General features: G+C 44.1%; 1 protein-coding gene across 1 annotated transcript in view; it reads right to left on the reverse strand.

The window, feature by feature from the left end:
- LOC124595759 overlaps positions 1–22,360 on the reverse strand; it is a 101,806-nt gene that overhangs the window by 33,717 nt on the left and 45,729 nt on the right. The window contains exons 5-6 of the mRNA XM_047134637.1: positions 18,793–19,013; positions 9,508–9,654 (exon numbers count right to left, since the gene is read on the reverse strand). Coding sequence (XP_046990593.1) covers positions 9,508–9,654; positions 18,793–19,013 — 368 coding nt within the window. The remainder of the gene's footprint in view (positions 1–9,507; positions 9,655–18,792; positions 19,014–22,360) is intronic.

The following is a 22,360-nucleotide window of genomic DNA, read 5'->3' on the forward strand; positions in this document are numbered from 1 at the left end:
TGGCGCCATTTTTCAATAGGACAATGCCTGTGCACACATAGCACATGTGAAGTGTGATTCTGAGATACTCCTATGACCAACAATCTCCCAAAATCGGTTCCTGATAGAGCTTGTGAGGGATCAACGAGGACGTCTATGCCGTCCCAGAGCCACATGTGACAGTACACTCACATATCGCTTTACGATACTAAATAAATTTCAGAGTTGTATATTCTTAACTTTGCCGGGGTTCGGCCACAAACTGGCACGAACCTTAGAAGTTAGAGCATAGCGACCGCAGGTCCTCTGAGTATTGCTGCCATGAAGCATCTGTGCAACCCTTAGGACGATGCAAAAACACTAAACTGCCATTTCGCCGTCTCCAGTGTGGGAAAATTTCAGAATCTTACATTCCGTTTGTTGCTGACCATTCAGATGAATCATCAGCTTAGGCGCTGTGGTGTGAAAGTGTGTAGCAGTGAGTGGCGACACAGGATACACAGTGTCAGTTAACGAACGTGCAGTAAGAGATGGTGAAAAAGTTTTAGTTGGAATCGCCTGCGTTTTAGAGTATTCAGAGAAAATATTGCTCATCACTGTGGCGAAAGTTGTGAATCACCCCTCCAAGCCATCGGGATTTTGGGAGCCAAGAGGAACACAGAGAAGACGAGGAACGGTGTGAAGACGTGTGTCTGTGAGGTCATATCGAGAGAGAAAGACGCCTGGCTGCAGTCTGGCGCTATTTTTGCTGACTCCTTTGAGTAAGCGTTGCTTTTTAGCGTTAGCACTGTCTTTGGTCTGAGCAGCTCACAGTTTGCGAGGTCTATTCCGCAACTTGTGTTGCTTCTTCAGTGATTTTACTTATTTGGATCTTCGATCCGTTGTTGACTTGTGATTGCACGCTGCACAAATTTGAAGAGCCAGTCGCGGTTCCGTAACAATATTCCATTTACTCTGAGGTATCCATCACTTGCTAACAGAAGTCTGTCCCAAGTGCAATTGATTCAGGCAATCATTTATTGAATTTTCGCGCACATTGTCATACATTCCTGTGCTTCGAGTAAGCAGTCATTTGACATATAAATATGTGAACACATGTTCACGTTTTGTATAAACAATTTCTTGCACATTATCCAGTTGTGATAATAATACGAGAAAATGAACTAACGTGAAAGTTTACAAATTGTACTTTACTTTCGTGACAACAGTTTCAATCCTAATTAAAATATAAATCTGACAGATTTTTGTTCCGTGACTGAATTGTGCTATTCCTGTTACAGCGCAGCACTGTAAAGCAGACGCCACTACTTGGAACAATTAATACATGCAGTACGAAATTTACTTCATTTGCACCATGAATGGTTAATGAGAATTGCTACAATTTGTATTTGGCACAGTTTTGAAATCGCAGAGTATTTCAATTACTGAAACGAGCAATTGTTACACACGGCATACACTAGCTTGAATAACTTTTCGATGTCGAGTACATAAGCTTGTTAGGCAGTTTGCAGAATCCACTGGCGAGCCCCAGCACGTCATACTCACACATTACACAGTTTCATGGATATCAAGGATGGGTTACAACAGCTGGGGTCCAACTTGCCTCTGAAGAGGATACAACGGCTTTGTGGTACTCTTCTCAACCGAATCAGTTCATGTATCTGGGCTAGAAGGGGTGCAGCATAATAGTCCTAAGTGGACTTATACTGCCAAGTTCTTCATAAATTTGACTCGATTTTGGAATCACTGTGGTCATAAGTGGACTTATACTGCCAAGTTCTTCGTAAATTTAACTCGATTTTGGAATCATTGCAATGACATCACATTCCGTTCAACCCACGAATTTTAAGTTCGTTTCTTCTTCTCCTTCTGAGTCCTTTATTTTTTTGGCAGGCATTGTATTGTATTGTGGAGCTCAGAAAAGCTCGTACTGCCGTTATCGTAAATCCTCTGATATTAAAACCATGTTATGATCACTAGCAGGAGTTGCTAAATCTACAGAGCAACAAATAATTCGGTTTGCCAACTTTTTTATTAAGGAAATTACAATAAACCACCAACTGCAACACACTCTTCAAAACCAGAAAACAATAAGGATCCCTTCTGCGAATCAAGGAAATAACAAGTAATTCCTGTAATCAGAATTCCCTTGGACTCTATACCCATACAACTGTTCCACGTCGAAGTCGGCAGTTAATAGCTGGTAGACAGGCCAACACGAAGGAATCAAGATCTCACAATCGTTGTGGAAGAGAGGATGGTCGAGGTGGCACACCACTTGACCGGCCGATTTCTCTGCACTCGGTGAGCTGAGAACTGCCGGCTGAACGGCCAGGCAACAGCTTACCAAGCCCTGGGCAGAAGGATATTTCTGGGACTATTTGCACACACGTGATCGCCAGGAAATAGTTCGTTGATCGTCGCGCCCCCTTCCTCTGCTGCTGGTTGATGCCCTCTTATGGAAGATGGCCGTACCTAAGTGTTTGTTGTCAAGCGTGGTATTCGTTTGTAAACACTCTTGCATTGGCCAGACTCCGCAGCGGAGTTGACAACCTGCATCGCTGGTCTGTCTGCGGAGATGCCGCTACAGTAGGAGTCTGTGGTGACTGCAGCAAGAGTATTCGGTAACAACTGGAAATCTTTTTGAAAAGTCAGACCACATGCGTTAAGAGAATGCAACTGCCGATAACGACATGGCTGGGGACTGGGCATTTCTTGTACAGACGGGTCTGAAAAATAACTGCCGTGGCCTCAGTGACAAGAAAAGAGAGAAAGGGTTGGTGGCAAATCCCAGGGGTAGGTTCAATCGCCTAATCAGAATGGTTTTTCTCCCTCCTCCACCATTGGCCCATTTCCTCACAGTGTGTCAGAGTTACATCTTACACGTGGTGACTGTAATATGTGGTGTACAGTGTAGTGTGTGGCGAAGGAAGCGTGAGAATGAAACCTCTGTTGCTGGGACCAGACCACTCTTCCTGAACAGCATCAAGAGTCCGCCTGCATGGCGTTGACTATGGCCCTCCTAAAGTTCAAAAAAAGGTTCAAATGGCTCTGAGCACTATGGGACTTAACATCTATGGTCATCAGTCCCCTAGAACTTAGAACTACTTTAACCTAACTAACCCAAGGACATCACACAACACCCAGTCATCTCGAGGCAGAGAAAAATCCCTGACCCCGCCGGGAATCGAACCCGGGAACCCGGGCGTGGGAAGCGAGAACGCTACCGCAAGACCACGAGCTGCGGACCCTCCTAAAATCATCGATCTCACATTCCCGTAACAGTAATGGGCTCTCAGGCAGCCTTAGCAGCAGGACCGCGGAACAATAAACTGTTTTCTCAATATGAAACAATCCTGCTGCTTTGGAATTCCGATATTATCTAGTAAACGTTTTTCCATCTTACACGAGGCGTAACACAATATTCTAACAAACAACAGCCATTCAGAGGCAATTTCTGAATGAGAAACTCGCTGTGTACTCTTTTCTTTTATACAGAACGTAAATGGCATTATTTATATCTAGTTTGTGCAGTTGCACTGAAATATTAATAATTTCCAAATGCACGTATGCAGTACACCTGAAAGTTGTCTGCTGTCAATCACATTTCGAGTCGCGTATTCCTGTGCACGTTAATAGCCACTTGTCTATCTCAAGGAACCTGTAGTCATCTAGACACCTGCTGTCATAGTATATCGCTGTGTGGAAGCTGTGAGGTACGTCTTAGCAAGTTGTCTGAACTTGGACGTGGCTCAGCCAACACAACAGCTTGACGAGCAAAATCGGTTAGCGAGGGCCGCGTGCCCGGCAGACGAAGTGTCACTCTGACTTGGACACTCTGTTCTTGCTCTTGCTGCTATGAGGACCTGCTGATCTGTTTGCTATATAGGGTGGTCCATTGATTATGACTGGGCCAAATATCTCACGAAATAAGCATCAAACGAAAAAACTACAAAGAACGAAACTCGTCTAGCTTGAAGGGGGAAACCAGATGGTGCTATGGTTAGCCCGCTAGATGGCGCTGCCATAGGTCAAACGGATATCAACTGCGTTTTTTTTTAATAGGAACCCCCATTTTTATTACATATTCGTGTAGTACGTAAAGAAATATGAATGTTTTAGTTGGACTACTTTTTTCGCTTTGTAATAGATGGCGCTGTAATAGTCACAAACGTTTAAGTACGTGGTATCACGTAACATTCCGCCAGTGCGGACGGTATTTGCTTCGTGATACATTACCCGTGATAAAATGGACCGTTTACCAATTGCGGAAAAAGTCGATATCGTGTTGATGTATGGCTTTTGTGATCAAACTGCCCAACGGGCGTGTGCTAAGTATGCTGCTCGGTATCCTGGACGACATCATCCAAGTGTCCGGACCCTTCGCCGGATAGTTACGTTATTTAAGGAAACAGGAAGAGTTCAGCCACATGAAAAACGTCAAACACGACCTGCAACAAATGATGATGCCCGAGTAGGTGGTTTAGCTGCTATCGCGGTTAATCCGCACATCAGTAGCAGATAAATTGCGCGAGAATCGGGAATCTCAAAAACGTCGGTGTTGAGAATGCTACATCAACATCGACTGCACCCGTATCATATTTCTATGCACCATGAATTGCATGGCGACGACTTTGAACGTCGTGTACAGTTCTGCCACTGGGCACAAGAGAAATTACGGGACGATGACTGATTTTTTGCACGTGTTCTATTTAGCGACGAAGCGTCATTCTGCAACAGCGGTAATGTAAACCGGCATAATATGCACTATTGGACAACGGAAAATCCACGATGGCTGCGACAAGTGGAACATCAGCGACCTTAGCGGGTTAATGTATGGTGCGGCATTATGGGAGGAAGGATAATTGGTCCCCATTTTATCGATGGCAATCTAAATGGTGCAATGTATGCTGATTTCCTACATAATGTTCTCCCGATGTTACTACAAGATGTTTCACTGCATGACAGAATGGCGATGTACTTCCAACATGATGGATGTCCGGCACATAGCTCGCGTGCGGTTGAAGCGGTATTGAATAGCATTTTCATGACAGGTGGATTGGTCGTCGAAGCACCGTACCATGGCCCGCACGTTCACCGGATCTGACGTCCCCCGATTTCTTTCTGTGGGGAAAGTTGAAGGATATTTGCTATCGTGATCCACCGACAACGCCTGACAACATGCGTCAGCGCTTTGTCAATACATGTGCGAACATTACGGAAGGCAAAGTACTCGCTGTTGAGAGGAATGTCGTTACACGTATTGCCAAATGCTTTGAGTTGACGGATATCATTTGGAGAATTTATTGTATTAATGTGGTATTTACAGGTAATCACGCTGTAACAGCATACCTTCTCAGAAATGATAAGTTCACAAAGGTAGATGTATCACATTGGAACAACCGAAATAAAATGTTCAAACGTACCTACGTTCTGTATTTTAATTTAAAAAACTTACCTGTTACCAACTGTTCGTCTAAAATTGTGTGCCATATGTTTGTGACTATTACAGCGCCATCTATCACAAAGCGAAAAAAGTGGTACAACTAAAACATTCATATTTCTTCACGTACTACAGGAATATGTAATAAAAAATGGGGGTTCCTATTTTTAAAAAAACGCAGTTGATATCCGTTTGACCCATGGCAGCGCCATCTATCGGGGCAACCAAAGCGCCATCTGGTTTCCCCTTCAAGCTAGACAAGTTTCGTTCTTTGTAGTTTTTTCGTTTGACGCTTATGTCCTGAGATATTTGACCCGGTCACGATCAATGGACCACCCTGTATATGAAGTTGACACATTGGAAGGATTTTTTTCTGCATTCTGGTGAGACGGTTGCTGCCTGATTACTTTCCCAGCATTTAGATTGGGCGCTATGTGCATTTTCAGATTGTAGAACTTTAGATTCCTTTCTGCAAGATATTTCACAGTCATGTTTAACGTAGGTCTTATTTCGAGTCACAACTTCGATAGAATACATGGGAAGTATTATCCAGATTTTCATATCTTTTATACCTCGTTGAAATATATCGCCGGCCGAAGTGGCCGCGTGGTTCTGGCGCTGCAGTCTGGAACCGCGAGACCGCTACGGTCGCAGGTTCGAATCCTGTCTCGGGCATGGATGTGTGTGATGTCCTTAGGTTAGTTAGGTTTAACTAGTTCTAAGTTCTAGGGTACTAATGACCTCAGCAGTTGAGTCCCATAGTGCTCAGAGCCATTTGAATCATTTGAAATATATCGAAAACTACACATCGAATCAAAAAACTTATAATTCCAGTTTGTCTTCTCGGAGGGGGACATCGAACGATACCAACGCGAGCCGCCTCCCCCCCCCCCCCACCCCTCCCCGAGTGTGGCTCGCGGGGGATCACATTGAAATCATCAATGGGAAAACACATTTTTTTATTGCAGATTACGATTCTACGGCAAATTCTACATACGTTTTGCCTGAAGCATTTACTTCGCTTCGCCACAGACACCGCTGTAATCGGAGGAGTTGAAACTGGTGCATAATTGTAAATTACGACATGCTACTCAATGGCCGTTGAATAACCTATGTAATGTGGGACCCCACCTCCATGCTGCGAAGGTAGGACAGACCGGTATTCATAACTTCTAATTGGAAACCCCATTCACAACGTTGTATTCCTCCGACGTAAGTAACAGGGAACAACTGGGGAGCCACCGTGGCCGTGCAGTGAACTACGACGTGTCATAACACTGCGACCTTGGCTCACGTACCGTGTGGACGTAGAACACATAGCGGCTCTACAGCTTACAATACTTGCTCTGTGTTTATTGTCGCACACCTACCAATCATTTGGAAAACAGACGTGCAAATGGACGATGAATGTTGCAACCACAGAATAAAAAACTGAAATGATCCTGATTTAAGGAGAATGTAGGAGAAATGTTGACGCTGCTGTTGTCTTTTATGCCGAGCGTCTTCCAGAGAAAGCTCGCTCTCGTTCGTTCTTTTACAAGGTTGTGAATGCCTCTATGTCAGATGGCAGCTTATGGACCAGCAAAAGTAAATGAAGCAAGCGCTTTACAGGAGAGCTAATGAGATAGCAGAACTAGCGGCAGTGCACCACAACCCACGGTTAAGAGCCCAGCAATTACACCGCGGTTCCGGTACGTTCGTGGGTAGTACTGTCACAATACATCATCATGAGTATCATCTATACCACGTATCACTGCATAAAGAATTTCGTGGCGCCGATTTCCATAAACGGATAGTGTTACGTGAAAGGGCACATCAACATATGAAGACGACCCCAACGTTCTTTGCCAAGGTACTATTTACGATGCGTCTACATTCACGAACCATGGCAGCGTTAACCGCCACAACAGGCATTACTGGAGTGTAGACAATTGCCCCTGGTTATGTCAAGTTGACCGTCTACGTCCTTGGTCGGTTAGAGGATGGTGTGGCATCATGGGGAACAAATTCATTGGTCTGTATTTTATCGATGGCACATTGGATGGACGCAAATATCCAAGGTTTTTGGAACAGGAACTACCGGTACTACTGCGGGATGTAGTCCTGGGCGTCCTACAATGTTTGTGGTTTCAGCATAACAGTTACCCGGCGCAACTGAAGCACAGGAATTATTAGACCATGTTTACACTGGTCGATGGATCGGCAGGGGTGGTCCTATTAATTGTCCCACTAGGTCGCCGGATTTGACGTCGCCGCAATTCTTTGCATGGGAATATTTAAAAGATAAGGTGTACCAGCAAGTGCCAACACGACGTGAGAACATGATCGACCGCACCAGAAAAGCCTGTGCTGACATTCCCACAGATATGCATCTGTTCTGTAAACGGTCATATGAAAAGTGGTCCACTAAGTGTACTGAAGTTGGCGGTACTGCGTTTGCACACTTACTGTTACTAGAAAAGTAGAGTAGTACTCGCCTCGAGCCGCGGCCACAGTGGTGAGTCGAGTAGTCCCCTGTTCGATATGTCGGAGGAATACAACGTTGCGAATGGGGTTTCCAATTAGAAGTTATGACATGCTGGCCTGTCCTATCCCCGCAGCATGGAGGTGGGGTCCCACGTGCCAGTGGATATTCAAAGGCCATTGAGTAGCATGTCGTAAATTACGATTATGTACCCGTTTCTATTCCTCTGATTACAGCGCCATCTGTGGCTGAACGAAGAAAGTGCTTCAGTAACAACGTATGTAGATTTTGCCGTAGAGCCGTAATCTGCAATAAAAAACGGGGGTTTCCATTGAAGATTTCAAACTTGCCCCCCGCCATCCACGCAGGGTTTAAGGTGGGGGTGAAGTGTGGTATTATTGGATGTCCCTCTCCGAGACAAACAAATTGGAATTATAAGTTTTTTTTTATCCGACGTGTACGTTTTGTGGTATTTCAGTGTCTTCAGTTAAAATGAATGCCCCTTGTATGATGACCTTTTTTTGTCGTACGTCGCTGGCGCATTTAAGACAGTTGTTCTGTCTAATTGGATTTCTATGTGAAACATAATACTTTATTTTCACTTTCTGAACAATATCTTAAGTATACATATAATCTGATATTCTTATGAACTTATTTTTCACTCACCTGATCTTTATTCAAGTTAGCCTTTCACGTGTTCCATATCTCTCTCGACATGTATTGACTTAAGAAATACGTTCGCTTTAACTATATTTAAAGCCACGAGGGAATAATCTTCATTTAGCTTTTGTTACACTCCCCTTTAATTGTTCCGTTGTGCTTTCAAATAATATTTTTGGGCGTTAACGCTAATTTATAAATAGAGTTAGATTATGTTTATTCACATATGGATCAGATTCTACAGGGCGTCAGGGGAAGAACGTTCAGTATTCAGGGACATAACACGAACGATCATTTGATGCAAAAAAAGTCGAGAAAACGTCGTCTCTAAAATGATACCTAAAGATCTAAGAGCACTTCATCTTCTATACCGTGAAAAAATATCTCTTCTCCCCCAAGCTCTTTGTTTTCAATATTCTGAGGGGAGCGGTATGGACCAAAACAAGAAAACAAGGTCTACTAAACTTGGGCTCCAACATGCATACCTTAATAGGTATGAAGACTTGTTCAGCGGAACAGATGCATTTCACAGCAGCGAAGATGAACAAGTGCTCATAGCTCCTAAGGCATGCATCGTAGAGCCCATGTTTATTAGAATTTTTGGCTTCGAATGACCATTCCCGTGATATCCCTGAATACTGACAATTCCTGCTGGAATACACTGTATATAAAGGAGTGATGTTTCATGGACTTCTAAATTGGAATCGTACCCGCCTTTAATCTCACAGGTTAAAGTATAAAGTAATGCAAGACTATCACACTTCATGTCGATTTGATGTTTGTTGCATACCATCTTCATGGTGTTACATTTTTAATGGCTAGCATTCTTCAGTACAAACGTTCTTACATTTGTTAAGATATCATCAATTGTTTCCTTAGAGAAAATATCGCAGCTGGCGGACACAAAAGCTAGATGGTGCTATCACTGAATGATTTAAGGAGGGCTTGTCGGTGGACTCACCGCTCGTATGCTCCAGCCGTGGACGTGCCGGAAGTAGGTGGGCGCCTGCGTGAGCATGGTGAAGAGTCCCCAGATGCCGCCCCACTGCGCCAGCACGTTCATCCACAGCGGCATCGACGTCAGGATCTTCCCCCACGGCGTCGGCGGCTGCAAGGATCGCACCATAGTAGCTATCAACGCTCTGCGCGATTCGCGTGGAATTTTATCGTAATGGGACGGAAATCGGTAGACGTGATGCACATGTACGGACAAACAAATAATAACAATTTTAGAAAAATTGGATGATTTATTCAAGAGAAAGAGCTTCACAAATTGAGCAGGTCTGGCCCTTATGCAAGCAGTTATTCGGCTTGGCATAGATTGACAGAGTTGTTGGTAGTCTACCTGAGGAATATCGTGCCCTGTTGTATCTAATTGGCGCTTTAGTTCGTCAAAATCCCGAGCTGGTTGTAGAGCCCTGCCCATAATTCTCCAGACGTTTTCAATTGGGAGAGATCCTTCGACACTGTTGGTCAAGGTAGGGTTGTGCAAGCACGAAGACATGCAACAGAAACTCTCTCCGTTTGTGGGCGTGCATTATCTTACTGAAAAGTAAACTCAGGGTGGCTTGCCATGAAGGGCAACAAAACGGGGGATAGAATGTCATCGACGTATCGCTAATGTCTTTGGCCTGGAGTCTCACTGACTGGATTTGAATTGTCTTCAGTGATAACCCCGCTTCGGTGAGCAGTGAAGAAGTGTCTGGAGACGCCCTGGACAGCAGTGGGATACCAGCCTGATTGTCGCCCGTCATATGGCCTGACAGCCAGGAGTGGGTGGAGTGCCATTTGTTTTCGAAGCAGGAGCCCTTTGGTTGTCATCCGTGGCGATACGTCGACGATATTCTACAGCCTGTTTTGTTGCCCATAATTGAAGCTGTTCTGGGCTTACATTTCAGCAAGATAATGCCCTCCCGCACTCGTCGACAGTTTCTGCTGCTTGTTTTCGTGCTTGTCAAACCATTCCTCTGCCAACAAGGTTGTCGAATTTCTCCCCAATTGAAACGTTTGGAGCATTATGGGCAGGACCTTTCGACCATGTCGAGATTTTGAAGATCTAACGTGCCAGTTGGATATAACTTGGCAAAATTCCTCAGGAGGGTATCCAACAACAATATCAATCAGTGTCAAGACGAATAACTGCTTGCAGAGGTGGACCAACGCGTTACTGACTAGCCCAGTTTGTGCAGTTTTTTGCCTTGAATAAACCACCATTTTTTCCGAAACTGTAATCATTTATTTGTCTGTGCATGTAAATCACACGTACCGATTTCCGTCGTATTCGGATAATTCCTTTGTGGCGGTTGTAGTGATTGCAATAAAAGGTGTGCATTTCATTTTACTTGTTTTCGAGTGTGCAGTAATGGTACCACGGACGGGCGCAAATTCTTATCCGCACTGCTTAGCCCAATTCCCAGATAATTTTAGGTATGGCTGTGTATGAAAACACTAATTGTTATTACTCCTTTGCAGTTGGAATATATGGAATGCACACAACAGTTTGTGCTACAATATCTTTATTGTCTTTGAAAGAAAAGGTCGAGAATATGTAACTAATAGAATAACGGTCACATGCTCCCTGAAAACTGATTCACTTAGCAAAAGTAGACGTCCATCCGTCATTATCTGCAGTGCATTATTATTTTTGTCTTATTTATTATGAGTTTATTAATCTCCTCAAGATAAGGAGCATTATGTACTACCTTACTCCTAACAACGTATTCTTTCCACTTTTTCATTACATTGATGACGAGAGAAGTTGAAATAGCTCGTATATTTTCTGTGGAGTTCAACATTTAGAAAGGGTCATAACAGTATCAGCTGACAATGCAAACCATCACAGTTTACATCTTTCCGTGAACAGGAAATTCATACCAGATAATCGTACAGCTAGGTAGGTTTAGACTATGGGCTGAGGCATCAGTAGACGAAAGTGTTCGCTGCCAAGCTAGTTGTTCATCCAAAGCAAGTTTCAGATTATTCGCAGTTTTTTGATGCAGAATCTTTAGGGGGATTTTACCCAAATGCTAATGCAGTAAGGCGCTTGAGGAAGTTTTCCACTCACAGGGAATAATTCGGTGAGCTTCCCTTGATCAAAACAGCATTCAGAGTGTTTCCCATTACGTCACACAAATACTTCTGAGCATTAGTTGATAAAATTAGGTTGCGTAGGTGGCATCACTGAGTGAAGGTTTTTTATTAGCTATATGTAAGGCCGAAGCAACCCGAGTGCCCGCGATAAGAAGAAAATGTAGACGTGTTTTTGTGACCACATCATTATAGCTGACGGCATCAAATACTGTTCTTAGTTTAATAACGTCAGCATCGTAGTCTCACTATTTTATATGGCGTATTCATGTATTACTTTATTTAACAGAGAGCCCATGCTATGGCGTTTACGAAAGTCAGAGTGGTAATCGTCTTAGATATCGCGTTGATCTATGTCATCAGTCACTCGATCAAGGGCATTATACGTCAAGGCTTTGGAACCATTGAGTAAAATGCTGACTGGACGGTAACTGCAAAACGATTGTAGTTATTCGTTCTTAGTGGCGTGATTGTAGGTTTATTTTCGGTTTCCATTCATTGGGACCTTAGTCGTCGTTCATCACGGAACCTGATTTGTCATTTAGGGGAACGGAGTAACGCAAAAAAGACAAAACGTGAAATGTCATTTTATATCTATTATTTGTTTTAGTGGTATTGTTATTTCTTTACCTGGTTAGGTACTGTTTACCGAATGTATCACAATCACTTCTCGCAACAAAAAAAAAAAAAGGGTGCCAACTCGTCCAGTCCTAAAACTGTCGAAATCTAGGCACCACTGGTACTAAAAGCTATGGAGTACCAGGACATTAGTTTCGCTAGTTACAGACGTTGTAAGGGTTTCTTTAGATCATAAGATCATTCAGTGAAAGAATTTATTTAATTATTTAATTTTTGTCCTTCAACTACACTTTAAGCGACTTGCTGTTAAGAAATTATATTTCTTGATAGAAACATGCTACAGAACAGAGACTCATTGCAAAATACACAAAAGATCCTAAAGTTTTTTGCTACGTCATTATAAATGTTCTGTGTGTCCACCACCAGGCATACGGACAACATGTAGAAGATAGTGAAAATTCGTCGTCCATTTTGTGTAAGATTTCCTTATCGACAGAAGTCAATGCTGGTGTTATTCTTTTTTGAAGTCATTCTTGTCACGAACTAAAGCGGCAACGAAAACGCATTCCTTAACGTATCCTCACAAGAAAAAGTCGCAAACCGACATATTCGAGGGTCTTGGAGGGCAGTATCTCGGTATTCCCTGCTCACTATATATTGTTGAGGGCAGTATGTCATTGAGGTGTTGCCAGAGATGGTTGCGTCAGTGTGGTGGAGCTCCATCCTGCTGGAACTGGCAACTGTCAAAGTCCTATGGTTTTCCTGAAGTTGAGAAAAGAGCCACGTCTGCAGTATTTAGAGGTAGCTCATTCCACTTATTGTGTAATTCGCATAAGGACTCATCCGTACGTCTTTCGTAAGAAAAGACGCAAAACACGTTCACTTTAGGCGTATCTCTTACACGCTCGACGATTTCCTAATGGTTCTGGAGTCATCATTTGCACACATTATGCCTGTTATCTTAAGCGCTACATGGAAATATTACTTCACCACTGAAAATTAACCGCAGTAAACATCTGCCTTCTTTCATATCTTGTGAGACGGTATCCTTTACATCGACACTTTCCCTTTTATCATTAAAACGTGAAAAAGTACACTATTTTCAGTGTCTACTATTTGTAGGCAAACTTTGCCTGTAACATTCGCCAGATCCCTGTACTGTGAATGGCCAAGTTCTCTGCTTGTACGACGAGTGCATTTTTATGAACTCCGCTCAAAAACTTGCGAATGCTCTTTACTCTTTCATCAGAAGTGTGATGTCAACCAGGATTTTTACCCTTCGGCAGACATCTTGTCTCTTCAAAGTGCGCGGTCTGGGGCGCCTTGCCACGGTTCACGCGGCTCCCTCCGTCGGACGTTCGAGTCCTTCCTCGGGCATGGATGTGTGTGTTGTCGTTAGCGTTAGTTAGTTTAAGTTAGATTAAGTAGTGTGTAAGTCTAGGGACCGAGGACCTCAGCAGTTTGGTCCCATAGGAACTTACCACCATCTTCAAATATATATCGCCACAGATGGAGCAATCCAAAAACGTCTACGAAAAGCTGGACCGCAGTCACTGAGGGAGGAGGAAGAGGAGGAGGAGACTGGTGTTCCACATCCCGTCGTCAGCGTGGTCATTGGAAGCGGAGCACAGGCTTGGATTAGTCATGGATGGAGAATGAAATCGGCCGTGCCCTTTCGAAGGAACCATCGCGGCATTTGCCCTAAGCGATTTAGGGAAATCACGGAAAACGTAAATCAGGATGGCCGGACTCGGCTTTGAACCGTCGTCCTCCCGCAGTCACTGACACACACTTGTTCAACTGCAGACTGAGTCTTCTGGATGCATCAGTTTCTTTGATAGGTAGGGTAATTTCGGAAGGTCCTGTCAGAATGGAACCGTAAAGAACACTGTAATTCAATCTCTTTCGTGGTTAGGATAGCGTGCAGTTGTTGCTTTCTCTAAGTTCTAGTATACATCTCTACCTTCTTAAAATCTCTCCGTTGTGATATAGCAAAACAGAATAAGTTTTTCCTTATCTCCTTCGTTTAGTGCTTGGAAGTTGCATCCCATGCGATGTTAGCTTAAACATTGTTTGGTTGGAGTGTCTACTGTTATGCTTCTAGCGTCGATTTTATGCTGCCAATGGACAAAAAGTCGAAATCGTTCGACATTTTTCTAAGGTATGCCAGACCATTTTACGACACACAAGCTCATTTTGTATTTGTAAAAGGAAGCTGCCGTGATGTGGCCAATACGAGCTGCAGAACTGAACTGTCGATGCAGATCTCGCTGCACAGCTGTAGCAAATTATAACTTGCTAAGTAAGAGAACACGACCACCTTCTATGACTGGCTACTCACTTTGATCCTGTATAGACCTGCCATGCTCCCGTTAACAAAACAAATCTCGACGGAATGTTCGCTGGCGTCGCTAACGGTGTACAGGCGATGCGCCACCGACGCGAATGCACTACGTGACGGAATCACAAAGGCATGTCAACTTTGGGGAGTGAGGGGAAAGCTTTATTTGCCCGCCGTTCGAGTAGAAGACTGGAGAAATATCTTGATAATCAATTTCTCTAACGTTGATAGAATAGTTCTCTCCACGGTTGCGGAGACTTAGGTTCAAAGACAATCAATGGTTGGAATGGCATCTAGCGGCGTTTCTCTAAAGTTACTTACTGTCAACACACATTTCTTTCTCGGAATGTCCGTTGTGCAGTAATTTAGAAAGTTTCATAATCGAATCGTAGAGAGCTTGTAGTGATACAAAAAAAAAACGTTAAGGTTTTGTGACTGTTTTCAATTTTGTCCCTGTTTTATAGTGTACAAATATATCCACCAATAAATATAGACTGTTAAAACCAGATCATCCTTTCTGAAAAACCAGGAATCTGGTGTTAGATGTACGTTTTTACATGCACGAAAATGGCGATGATTCCATTCTTGCCAGGACTGCAGACGTTACTGCAAAAAAAAAAAAAAAAAAAATTAGTTGTCGAAAATCTTGAAGCACTCATGCAGTCTTCTTGACTCACCCTATATATAGATGGCCTGTCAAAGAAAGTGAAGCGCCCGGAAGACTAGGTCGGATATCAATGTAGCAATGTGCACGTATACACGGTTGGAGTGTAGAGTTTTAGTTCTCTATGACTGGTAAGACGTTCACCAGAGTGTTTAGTGTTGTTACCAACCCTAGTGAGGCATACACTGAAGAGCCAAAGAAACTGGTACAATATCGTATAGGCCCCCCGCCATCACGCAGAAATGCCGCAACACGACGTGGCGTGGACTCGAATAATGTCTGAAGTAGTGATGGAGGGGATTGACTCCATGAATCCTACAAGGCTGTCGATAAATCAGAAAGAGGACGAGGGATGGAGATCTCTTCTGAACAGCACGTTGCAAGGCATCCCAGATATGCTCAATAATGTTCATGTCTGGAGAGTTTGGTGGGCAGCGGAAGTGTTTAAACTCAGAAGAGTGTTCTTTCTGGACGTTTGGGGTGTCACATTGTCCTGCTGGAATTGACCAAGTCGATTGGAATGCACATTGGACATGAATGGATGCAGTTTATCAGGCAGGATGCTTACGTACGTGACACCTGTCGGAGTCATATCTAGACTTATCAGGGATCCCATAGTACTCCAACTGGACACGCTCCACACCATTACAGAGCCTCTACCAGCTTGAACAGTCCCCTCTGACATGCAGGGTCCACAGTTTCATGAGGTAGTCTCCATACCCGTACACGTCCATCTGCTCGATACAGTTTCTAACGAGACTCATCCGACCAGGAATCATGTTTCCAGTCATCAACAGTCCAATGTCGGTGTTGACGGGCGCAGGCGAACGTAAAGCTTAGTGTTGTGCAGACATCAAGGGTACATGAGTGGGCCTTCGGCTCCGAAAGCCCATATTGATAATGTTCCGTTCAATTGTTCGCACGCTGACACTTGCTGAAGGCCCAGCATTGACATCTGCAGCGATTTGCGGAAGGGTTGCCCTTCTGTGACATTGAACGATTCTCTTTAGTCGTCGTTGGTCCCATTCTTGCAGGATCTTTTCCCGCCCCCAGTGATGTCGGAGAGTTGCTGTTTTACAGGATTCTTGATATTCACGGTACACTCATGAAATGGTCCTACGGGAAAATCCCCACATTACCGCTACCTCGGAGATGCTGTGTCCCATCGCTCTCGCGCCGACTATAACACCACGTTCAAACTCACTTAAATCTTGATAACCGTCCATTGTAGCAGCAGTAACCGATCTAACAATTGCGCCAGACAAATGTTGTCTTACACAGGCTTTGCCGACCGCAGCGCCCATGCCTATACCAGTTTCAAAGGAGTGGTCTCCCTTTAACTGGATGCTCACAATATTCAGATTTGCGAGGCATTCGGATATGACAGTAGCCTGGTACTGGACTGCATGGGACCGTGAGTGTTCAGGCCGACCACGACTGACCAGAAGGATCGCCATATAGTGTACCATGCACCTCGTGACACCTTAGAACAAGTAATTGACGTCCTGCAACATTCTGGGCAAGAGTCTAACAACAGCTGGACTGGGGAATTACTGTCCCATGCGTAGGCCGGCATTAACACAACGATACAAACGGTTACGTCTGGAGTAGTGCCGTGACCGGAAAGCACAGAGTGCTGGTGAACGGCGACATACAGAGTTTGGTGATGAATCATGGTAATGCAGTACCCCAGATGACCATCGTAGGTGATCATGGGGGCGGCCTAGGCAGAAGACCCAATCTTCCACTGCTTTGGAGAGGCACAACATTGCTACTCCTGGCTACATTGTATGGAGAGCAATCTGGTATCACTAGAGGTCACGACTGGTAGTGATTGAGGGGGCTCTGACGGCACAGCTGTACGTCACGGACGTTCTGTGTCTTCATGTATTTCCTGTCCTCTAACAGTATTGGGGTGCTATTTTTTAACACAGCAGTGCTCGTCTGCGCATGATGGCAGTTGTCTCTATGAACTTTGTGATACTGAGGTACTCCCGAGTGTACAATGATCTGCCCCAGATAGAACATGTGTGGGACCAACTCGAACATCATCTCCATCCCTGCCACTGTTAAGGATATCAGGAAGCAGTTATGAGCCAGCTTTCGCCGGCCGCGGTGGTCTCGCGGTTAAGGCGCTCAGTCCGGAACTGCGCGACTGCTACGGTCGCAGGTTCGAATCCTGCCTCGGGCATGGATGTGTGTGATGTCCTTAGGTTAGTTAGGTTTAAGTAGTTCTAAGTTCTAGGGGACTGATGACCACAGATGTTAAGTCCCATAGTGCTCAGAGCCATTTGAACCATTTTTTTGAGCCAGCTTTCCTCAGCAGAAAATACAAAAGGTGTATGACAATTTCTCCCAACCGAATCAATGCATTCATCCTGACCAGAAAGAGTTCAACTGTGACCTCTTATTCAGTGAGACAATAGTCTAGAAATGCAGTTAAGTTCTTTACTGGTCATGCTTTAGTCAAAGGGAGACAGTGGAAAAACTGCTGGTTCGGCGACGTACGGAACACTTTGCTGCCTAACGGCTCCCGTCTATGGAGAGGTGACTGGCCGCTAGCTTGGGGATGTGGTCCATGAGAGCGCTGGACACAGAAAATTCAACCTGTTCTTAGATATGTTTGTCAAGGTGCCTTGTGACTCCTATAGTCAATGCGGAAGCGTAGCAGGTGTGGGAATTTCAAGGCTATTTCGCAAACGTTGAACATAGGTCTCCTGGGAGCTGCCAAACGCTATACACAGTCAAGTTAAACCGTTCTCGGAAGTGTTTTTCGCGATACATTGCGATCCCTCGGCTCGTTGTAGAACCATAGTGGCTCTAGGAACGCCGAGGTATTTCGCGAACCCAGACTGGAGGTGTGTCAGCAGTTTCCAAGTGTTACTTTACCGTTAACAGTAGTAGTGGTGCTTCGCAGGCCACAGGTATATTGGGGAAGTCATCTTGGAGGAGCAAGAAAGACAGTGGGGAAGAAGAGAACGGAGTGACCAATGACAGCTCGTCGCTGTTGTTGTTTATGAGACAGCCAATCAAAAGAGGGTAGCTCCTATGTGCCTCCATTTCCTTTTCAGTGTCCACAGCAATCCGTGTGTTATGACTGGTTATGTTTAGGTACATTGTCCGTATTTCTGAATTGGTTTGCCTACAGTTTGACAATCCCTATGAACGGACACTGGGTCATCGCGACTGTCAGATGGGCAAATGACTTTCGTTCAGAATAATTCCCCTTGTCTCACACGACGAACCTTTTATGGTGAGGCTGCAGACCCAAAATAGTTAGAGTTATTGGTACTGGGAGAGTGGGTATTAAAGGCTGCCAATAGTAATTAAGTTGATTTAAATAGTACATTTAACGGAGGTGCCATTGGACAACATCGTATCGAATGCGGGCTCATACTGGAAAGTTCCTTATAAATGTAACTCGATATTTTCGTTCGTTTCTATCTCCCCATCTGGGTACATCGCTTTTTTTTTGTCAGTCAGTGTGGCTGGGGTATTAGGAGAGTAACTCTGCAGATTCACTACACACATTCTGTTTCTTCTTTGTAGAGAGGAAAACAAGGTCCAGGGCGTACCTTGCGCTTGGCGACGCTCTGGCCGAGGTTGGACTTGAGGTAGTCGAGCTCGGTGCGCGAGATGCGGGGGTGGACGTGCGGGTGGTCGAAGACGAGGAACCACCAGGCGAGGAACCAGGCGGAGCCCAACAGAGCCGTGGAGTAGAAGACGGTCGGCCAGCCGAACCACTCCATCAGGAACCCGCACAGCGGGAACGTCAGCGCCGCGCCCACGCTGCTGCCTGCCGCACACACAAAACGGTGTCACTCGGCTGCTGGCCAGGTGTCGCTTCTCAGCACAAAGAACACCTCGCCGGTAAGGAGCGCCTTTGCAAAAGATTACACTCTGTCAGTAGAGGTCGGACTGATCTAAACTGACAGAAAAAATCGCAACACCAAAAAATAATTAATGTAGAGTAATGAGGTAAATTTACCTAGGTAACATATTTAATTGATTAACTTTGCAGGATCACAGGCCAAAGTAAGAGCGAGATAAGCCATTGGAAATCTGAAATGCTGGTACATTAATAACCGGTGTAACCACCTGAATACGCAATGCAAGCATGCAAACGTGCCTGCATTACATTGTACAGGAGCCGGATGTTTGTGGGAGGGAGTTCAATGCGTTTTGCACTTGGTCGGTCGATACAGGGACGGTCAATGTGGATGACTCTAAAGTTGTCGTCCGATAATGTCCCATATGTACTCGATTGGAGGCAGATGTAGTGATAAAGCAGCCCAGGTAATATGTCGATACCCTGTATAGCATGTTGGGTTACAACAGCGGTATGTGGGCGAGCGCTATCCTGTTGGAAAACGTCCCCTGGAATGCTGCTCATGAATGGCAGCACAACAGCTCGAATCACCAGACTGACGAACAAACTTGCGGGCAAGATGCTCCTGCTGTCATATGAAATCACGCCCCAGACCATAACGCTAGGCTTAGGTCCAGTGTGTCTAGGACGCAGACGGGTTGGTTGCAGTCCCTCAACTGGCATCCTTAGACAAATACGCGGCCATCACTGGCACCAAGGCTTTCATCAGAAAACACAACAGATCTCTACCCTGCCCTCCAACGAGCTCTCGCTTGACACCACTGAAGTTGCAAATAGCCGTCATTTGGGGTCAGTGGATTGCAGGCTCGGAGCTGTGTTTGAAGTAACGGATTAGTAAGAGCTGTTTGTGTCACTGTGCTGCCAAATGCAGCTCAGATTCCTGCTGTATGAGCAGTACGATGCGCCAGAGTCATACGACCCCAGAGTCATACACTGAACCCAATAGTCTGCCACGTGGCCGTCTGGAGCCCATCTTCTTGGGACGTACATTATCGTGACCATCGCTGCCAGCAATCATGTACAGTGGCTACGTTCTTGTCAAGTCTTTCTGCAGTATCGCAGAAAGAACATCCTGCTTCTCGTAGCCCTATTGCACGACCTCGTTCAAACTCAGTGAGGTGCTGATAACACTGTGCAACAATGAAAATGTAAATCGAATGAAAATAGCCAATTCCTATCAATTCTGATGTGCTGATCGCGAATATCACAAAGACAATTCAAAATTAGCTCTAGTTTTCTTTTTACACTGTTTTATTATCGTGAGATAATGATATAGGGATTTTTATGTTAAGTTTAAAATCAAATATTATAATGGTTTGTCAAAGTCATAACAACTAGTAACAATGGATTACATTATTGTCCCTGGTCTTACTTGTGTGCAATATGTTGGATATAAACATTTTGATACCAATTTTAGCGATCTTTTTGTCTCCCTCCTCTTCAACTTCAGTGACTTTATTAATGCATATAATAATTTTTTCACATTTGTTTCCAGATTAACTACCAGTTGTTCAAGTTGACTGCTACTGAAGTGAACAAAAATGCCACGAGTTTGAGTGAACAGTGCTGACACATTTTGCTATGTGTGTGGAGAAGTGACATTAGCTTCACAAAAACAGCAAATGACTCCATTGATTAAAAAAGCTTACAGGTGTTATTTTGGGTGTTAAATAGGTGATCAGGATAAACCCTGGGCTCCACATGTGATCTGCAACACTTGTGCCAGCAACCTCAGGAACTGGATGCATGGGAAAGGACGTTCAACGCCCTTTGTAGTGCCCGTGATCTGGCGTGAGCCAACTGACCATGTCAGTGACTGCTACTTTTTTATGGTTCCTCCTATCAAGAAGGAAAAATCTAAGAATAAGCGGACAGTGATCTATCCTAACATTCCATCTGCCATACGTGCAGTTCTACATGGGGAAAGACTGCCAATTCCTGAACCACCGACAGAGTATGAGATTACTTCTGATGGGGATTCTGAATGTCCTGAACCATGTACATCACACGATCCAGAGTTTCTTCCAAATATATCATCAACTGATGATCCACAAAAATTGTCTCAAAATGAGTTAAGTGATTTCATTAGAGATTTGAAGCTCTCTATAGCTAAGGCTGAGATTTTAGCATCAAGATTGCAGCAGCGTAATTTTCTGCAAAGCTATGTAAATGTTTCATTCCACCGCAGAAGAGAGCAACAACATGCAAGATAGTCTTATGGCATGTGTAGACATAAATGGTCTAATGAAGGCTCTCAGAATTAAATACAACCCTGATAAGTGGAGACTCTTTATTGATTCGTCAAAGTTGAGCTTAAAAGCAGTGCTTTTATATATTCCAGTTGGGCATAGTGTGCATACGAAAGAGTCATACTAAAACATGAGAATTTTACTAGAAGCCATCAAGTATAATGTCTCTCAATGGCAGATTTGTGGTTACTTGAAAGTGGTTGCACTGCTATTAAGTATGCAGTTAGGGCATATTAAATATTGATGCTTTCTCTGTGAATGGGATAGCCGAGCTCGTGCATCTGAAATTACAGTAAACATGAATAGCCCACCAGAAAATCTCTTCAACCAGGTAAAAAGAACATTAAGAGTGTTCCTCTAGTAGACCCTAAAAAGATTCTACTTCCGTCCTTGCACATCAAGTTGAGTCTCATGAAAACCTTTGTTAAGAGAATGAATAAAGATGGTGACGCGTTTAAGTACTTAATGCAAAAACTCCCTTACTTAAGTGATGTCAAAGTAAAGGAGGGCATATTTGTAGGCCCAGAGATTCTAGAGCTTTTTGGAGACCATACTTTTGATGGAATCATACAAGGTGATGAGAAGCATGCATGGGAATGTTTTAAGAAAGTCTGTTTACAGTTCTTAGGGAACAAACGAGAAACAAATTACAAGAAGACTGTAGATAACATGTTGTTATCTTATGAAATTCTTGGTTGCAACATTTCATTGAAAATGCGTTTCTTACGTAGTCTACTTGACTTCTTCCCCAAAGATCGTGGTGCAGTAAATGATGAACATGGGGAGCGGTTTCATCAAGATATTGCCACGTTTGAAAAGAGGTATGCCGGAAAGTGGAGCCCTACTGTTTTAGCAGATTACTGCTGGACTGTCATAAGGGATGTTCCCGAGTTTGTGTATAAACGTCTAGCCAAGCGAAAACGGTCATCTTCTGAATTTATCTCTGAACAAAATATGTAATTGTATATACTGTACATATGGACATTTAACATTTATAATCCTTTA

The sequence above is a fragment of the Schistocerca americana genome, chromosome 2 (genome assembly GCF_021461395.2).
Source record: "Schistocerca americana isolate TAMUIC-IGC-003095 chromosome 2, iqSchAmer2.1, whole genome shotgun sequence".
NCBI lineage: Eukaryota > Metazoa > Arthropoda > Insecta > Orthoptera > Acrididae > Schistocerca > Schistocerca americana.